At 34.8% G+C, this 6,823-nt stretch overlaps 1 protein-coding gene across 1 annotated transcript in view; it reads left to right on the top strand.

Annotated features, from left to right (window-relative positions):
- LOC137617506 (piggyBac transposable element-derived protein 3-like) overlaps positions 1–5,298 on the top strand; it is an 18,692-nt gene extending 13,394 nt beyond the window's left edge. Inside the window, exon 2 of the mRNA XM_068347526.1 lies at positions 4,733–5,298. Within this exon, the coding sequence (XP_068203627.1) occupies positions 4,733–5,298 (566 nt within the window). The remainder of the gene's footprint in view (positions 1–4,732) is intronic.
- The last annotated feature ends 1,525 nt before the right edge of the window (positions 5,299–6,823 follow it).

The following is a 6,823-nucleotide window of genomic DNA, read 5'->3' as shown; positions in this document are numbered from 1 at the left end:
TTAGTGCAAAACCATTTTTGATCTGCCTAAACAGAGTGCTATATCAGCACGCGGTGGATTAAAATATGTTTTCTAGCTCGACGACCTCTTTATGCACCATGAATAAAACTTCATGAGAATTTTGTTTTATATGATATAGAAGAATATAGGAATTTCAAGTTTATATATTTAAGTATTTATTCATACAAGAAAAGGTGCACAGTTGAAGAGTTAATACAAGAAAAAAGGTGCACTGGTGGATAGCAAAATACAATCCATGTCAATAATGTTTACAATCCAATATTCAATGATTTAAAATGTAACTTATCCAACTCATGAATTATTATTTTTTTAAATCTAATGTTTCATACCTTTTGCAAGGTGGAAGTAGTAGTAGATATGGTAAAAAATTTCTATCTAATAAAATACTGCTTTAGGGGATGAAATTTGTATTAGCAAGTGAGTATGCTCTTTAAAACCAAAATACTCATATTAATCAATTTACACATAAATGTGTCACATTTGCTATAAATTTATTGCTACAGTTTATAAGATGAAACATTAAAACTGCTGGTGCATCACACACATGTCTCTCTCTCTCTCTCTCTCTCTCTCTCTCTCTCTCTCTCTCTCTCTCTCTCTCTCTCTCTCTCTCTCTCTCTCTCTCTCTCTCTCTCTGTTAGGATAAAGATATATGAAATGAATATGGTTATAATCATGAATTCCACTAGTATTTACTGGTAGGCTATAGTTTATATTCTCAGCCTGCCTTCCTGTACCTTGATTTTAGTCATCCTCATCACAACACCCATCTTGATCTGGAGACACAATGTCCAAGTCGTCCTTCTTATCATTGTCCAAGGCTTCTAAATCCTCTCTCTCTGGGATAAAGCATTCAGGGAACTGCTCCACCTCAAACCAAACCTGTTTGTAATGATTATCAACCAACTACCAGCTATTTTCTTATGAGGGGTGCTGCTCTACATGAGTTTGGTTTGCTCTTGTGCACATGTTAGAAACAAATAAGGCACGCTTAATGCGAGGACTAAGCTTGTATTTGCAAGGTTTTATTCAGTTTCCCTTTGGATCATATGTCTTTATAAACTTCTAATAACTCTATTCATCAAGCTAGAGTTTTCTTCTATCCTCAGCTCCGTAGATTGTGGCTGAGAACCTCTGAAGAGCTTCTTTCGTCGTGCTAGAAACAGTAGAGTTCACAACTATTACTATGAAAGTCTTCTGATAGTCAGCCTGCTTTTCTATAGTTTGCAGAGGCCTGACCTTCCCTCTCCTGACAAACGTGGATGTATAGTCTTATCCCGTGAAGGCATGGAAAGTTGGCAACAATTCACCAAGATCTGGTCCTAGTCTCTTTCGTATTGCAGACAGGCTGACGTAATGACGATTGTTCTTTGCATCTGTTCCAGTATCCATCCAATATGTTGTTGACTGAAATATGTTACAATGTGGCAATAATATTACCGCAATATCTGTGTCGGATGCCCTGACCACTATCCGTCCAAACTCATGATCAGCTGATGAGAAATGCAGACAAATCTTTGTGTTCGCCTCCTCGTAATTTTTATTTAATCCATCCGCTTTGGATGGAACTTGTAACATTCCCATTGGACATCTAGGAAGACTTCATGATCCACAAAAAAAAGTTAGCATATGAAGAATCTTGGTATTCATTGGCAAGAAATTGAGGTAGGTGATTTTTAAGGACTTAGACTTTAGATGATTATTTAGATTTCCTGGCATTAGTCTCTGCTCTGACCCTGTGATGATGAAGGTTCTGTTTTCAGATTCTCACTTGTCGCTTTAAATGTCCTTTATTGAAGGCTGTGGATGATCATCAAAGGCTATGTGAATGCGTTTGGCTGAAGTTAAACTCTAGGTAAGAATACTTCTGGCTAACCCTCTATAAGTAGGGGCAAATTTTGTGGCAAGCTATGTAATAGGAACTGCCCATATATGATGTCAGCACTGACTTCTTTTGGCTGCCGTTCAAGAACTTTAACATTACTCTACAATATATTAAAGAGGGCACTCGCATTGGTCTTTGCCATTACTTCTTCATGACTGGAAATGAATTGAGGTACTGGATCAATGGATACTGGAGAATATGCTGCATGTCAAGTCTCCCCTTGGGGGACAGTACAAGGAGACGTCCTTTCAGGTCACGGGATCCGTTGAGCAATGAAACTTTTGTTCTTTGGCTGACAATTGCATGCACAGGTATCTACAAAGTTTTTGAGCTTTTTGTTTAATATTTGACTTTCAAACATATTTGAATCACTCACGCAAGCATGGATGAATTACTTGGTTGGTACATTGAGGAGACTTTCTAGGATGTTATCATTTTACCTTTTCCTGGGGAAATATTGTACAATACCTCTGAAGCTCTCCGAATATTAAATTAATTGTTCATTCTAAGATTTCTTTGAAGATTTTCTGAAGACCCTCATTATCATGTTGAATTTGTCTTGGCCTATGTTCTGTAGTGACATCTTCTTTGCTAATGAATCCTGTCATCTCTTGCAGCTGACCAATAAGCGATGCTTGGGTAGTCTTTGTTACCATAAATCTGCAGCGAGAATAACAGTCATTATTGAAAGGGGATTTCTGTCATTCAAGATGCAGTGTCGGCATTGATAGTTTCTTCCAGTGTCAAATATTCAGGAATTCTGCTAAAATCAATTTCTGTCTTTTGCACTGTGAATAAATCTCGATTAAGTGTATCCAAGCCTGTGATGAAAAACCAAAGTTTCTGAGCAAAAAAAAATATCATACTGTCTGGATGCAACTGTAAGGTCTTGAAAATTTGCATGAGGACCACGAATATTGCAATACATAAGACAACATTGCGGATATTTAGGATGTACTGGTCACGGATTTCGCTCAATGTCTCCACACAGCATAGAAATAATAGTAATAAAAACGAGACACCATACTTAAAAACTAAATTAAGTAAAAAAAAACACCAACAATATTTACAGAATTATAAATAGAGTGATTGATCAAACCTACAAACTAAAGTAAAAAGTCGGAAAAACTGGTCCACATGGAGGATCCGATATTCGATGCAAGGCTAAATATCCTTTAGGTAGCCACTACAACTGACTGGAGGACATTCAGATAAGAAAAGACAACCTTTTGATAAACCACCAGTCATCCAAGAGGAAGAGAAAGAAAATGAGATAGAAAAATGTGCCCGAGTGTACCCTCAAGCAAGAGAACTCTAATCCAAGACAGTGGAAGACCATGGTACAGAGGCTTTGGCACTACCCAAGACTAGAGAACAATGGTTTAATTTTGGAGTATCCTTCTTCTAGAAGAGGTGCTTACCATAGCTAAATAGACTCTTCTACCCTTACCAATAGGAAAGTACACTGAACAATGTAGTAGAGTAATTAACCCCTTGGGTGAAGAAGTGTTTAGTAATCTCAATGTTGTTAGGCGTATGAGGTAAGGCGAGAATATGTAAAGAATTGGCCAGACTATTGGGTGCATGTGTAGGCAAAGAAACAATAAGCCGTAACCAGAGAGAGGTATCCAATACATTACTGTCTGGTCAGTCAAAGTTCCAATAACTCTCTAGTGGTAGTATCTCAATGATCGGCTGGTTCCCTAGCCAACCTACTACCTATATATATATATATATATATATATATATATATATATATATATATATATATATATATATATATATATATATATATATATGTGTGTGTGTGTGTGTGTGTGTGTGTGTGCTTGTGTGTGTGTTCGTGTGTGTGTCTTTGTGTGTGTGTGTGTGTGTGGGTTAGAGTGCGTGCTTGTTTTTTTTACAGTAATTCTGTAATTTTGTAATTTACTCACATACATGAGACGTTCTTTTTTATAAAGTTGAAACCTGAATATTGAAATCATTGCTCCCTTCAGTAGAAATTGACATAGAAAATTGGATTTTTTGTTTGGAATATATTATAAATTGTAATTTATATGCATATTTTAAGACTCAGATCTCGCTTTCACCCATTACCCACCAGTGATCTCATACGGGATCACTTAGAAAACACAAATTTCCTAATTATCTGTCAATATTTATACATATCTAACCTTTTTGCCATAACTACTTGGGTATATTTATCTAATATTCTAATAAGGTTTTCTAATTTTTCACAGAAAATTTAACGAAACATAAGTTGAAAATTATCATAATTTGACCAGGGAGAAGAGTCAATATAAAATTATTAAAAAAAAGTCATACTAAACTACAATTAGAAGATAATAGCAGATGGTATATGTTGAAGTAACATGCATTAAACATTTCAATGCTTAAAAAACAATAATCAATATAGTATAAAGAGAACAGAAGACTATAAAAGTTGCCGATCTCATATGAGATCATTGGGAGGAAGTGATTACAAATTAGAAAGGTCCCAACGTGTTTACTGTTGAACCATCAGATTGTCAGTGAAGAAGTAACTGATGATACAACAGGAGAAAATGTTGCTAATCATTCAGAAATTAGAGAGAAAACAAAGCAAGCACCAAATAGAAAAAGAAAACTATGTAATTCTGTACAAACATGGCATTGCAAGACATCGGAATACACAAAAGTTCATGATCCCAGTAAGGCCTATGAAAATAACTTGATGAACATGAAAGAACAATTGAAGGGCTCAACTCCTGTTGAAGTATTTGAACATTTTGTTTTCAGAAGAAATAGTATAACTCATGATCAAAAAAAGTGTTTGATATGATACAGAATGTAAGAACAGGCCCACAACTACAATTAGCTCAGATAACATCAAATTATTCGTCGGAGTGTTACTTATATCTGGTTATAATAAGATTCCTGCAGAAACACAATACTGGTCAAACGATGAAGATTTGGGCCTACAAATCGTGAAAAATACAATGTTTAGGTCAATATTCCAAGAAATGAAAAGCATTCTACATTTCTGTGACAATAATGAAGCCGAAAATAATAAAAATGATGGAGGATTCAAAGTAAGAAAACTAATTGCTGCTGCGCAAAAATCTTTTGTGAAGTTTGATATTTTTGAAGAACACCTTGCTGTTGATGAAATGATAGTCAAATATTATGGTCATAACGCTCTGAAACAATTCATTAGGGGTAAGGCAATTCAGTTTTGGGCATTATATGATGATTGCTATAATTTGGATCTATATTGTGGCAAGAGCTCATCTGAAGACAAACACGCAGACTTACTGCTTGGATCAAAAGTTATATTGAACATACTAGATGTGGTAAAGGAACCACAATCATATAGCGTCTTCTTTGATAACTTATTTGCCGGATATGAGTAATTGGTTCATCTCCGCGATCTCGGCTATCAAGCAACTGGAACTGTGCGGGAGAACATGCCAAAGATATTCCCTTTGATGGAAGCAAAAGAATTTAAAAAGCAGAAAAGAGGAACATACAGCTTTACCTTGACACCAATGAAGAAATTATTTTTGTAAGATGGCTTGATAATACATGCGTTACTATTGGAATTATTTATGATACAGTGGAACCTCTTCAAAAAGTGCAACTTTGGCTGAAGGAATAAAAATCAAAGGATTTAGTTCCTCAATCTCATGTGTTAAAGAAAATTATAGTGCATACATGGGAGGTGTCGATTTGTATGATTGGTGGATCAGTAAATATGCAACAACAATCAGAGCTAAAAAAATGGTATTGGCCTATCTTCATTGGAATTGTGGACATGGTAGTTGTCAATGTCCATATATGACATAGATAGCGACAATGAAAAACCATCCAAGGATATTAATTTGGTTGCATTTAGAAGAGCAATTTGTCGATCCTATTTTAAAATTCCTACGAACAGGAAACAACTAGGTAAAAAGTGCAACTGTTCAGCACCTTATCAAATCTCTCACAATGTTTGCTTTGATGGCAAAGGACACATTATAATGAAATGAAGTGAACAAAGGCGATGCCAGAATAAGCCATGCACTGCTAGGTCCAGGACATATTGTTCGAAATGCACAGTCACTCTATACATAACCTATTTCTCTTCTCATCATAAGTGCAATGGCTGGAGATAAAAGAAGATATAAAATTTGATCAAGTATGCAGTCATAATATGTGTAAACTGTTTCTCTTTATAATATTATAAAGGCCAAAAATTTCCAGCATTAGTTCATATTACTTATTTTTTTATTGCTAGCTTTTTCCTTTGAAAATAGAAATAAATTTTTTGATTTATGTATATTTTTTGGTATTGTCTTTTTAATTTTTTTTTTGGCTTTGAAAAATGAGTGCTTATAGTTATACAGAATTCTTCATCTATCCATTTTGAGATACACTGGGGTTATTGCAACTGTATCCTCCCAGTGATCTCTCACCCAATATCTTGCTTATTTCTACTCAAATCGTTATTTTGACTATTCCAATGTTTCTAAATCAATTTTATGCTCAAAATCAAAGTTTCCTGAAAAAAAAATCTTGTTAATAGAATCATGGGAGGTAGTAGTTGAAGATATATAAAAAATCTGTTTTTTTCACAATTAATGTACTTTTGTTGGTAAATCGCGAGATTATATGCAACGTTTTTTTTTTTTTTTTTTTTTTTTTTTTGACAAGATTCAAGTCAAACGAGACTGAGAGAGCAGAACGTGAGACAGCAATCTACCCCCCATGAGATCCTCTAGGTAAGCTTCCAAAAGACAGCTTATGTTTCCACAGTCTTGTCTATAGAGAATACACTTCACAGAAAATCCTCCTTTTGTAAATTTTATTTGCAAGAACATAGACATTTCTTATGTTTAACTAGATAGTATAGATTGTCATCAAATTTAATGTTTTCATAATGTAATAAAGCATCAC

The sequence above is a fragment of the Palaemon carinicauda genome, chromosome 23, assembly GCF_036898095.1.
Source record: "Palaemon carinicauda isolate YSFRI2023 chromosome 23, ASM3689809v2, whole genome shotgun sequence".
NCBI lineage: Eukaryota > Metazoa > Arthropoda > Malacostraca > Decapoda > Palaemonidae > Palaemon > Palaemon carinicauda.
The sequence above is the reverse complement of the archived record's forward strand: the minus strand, read 5'-3'. Positions and strand labels throughout refer to the sequence as shown.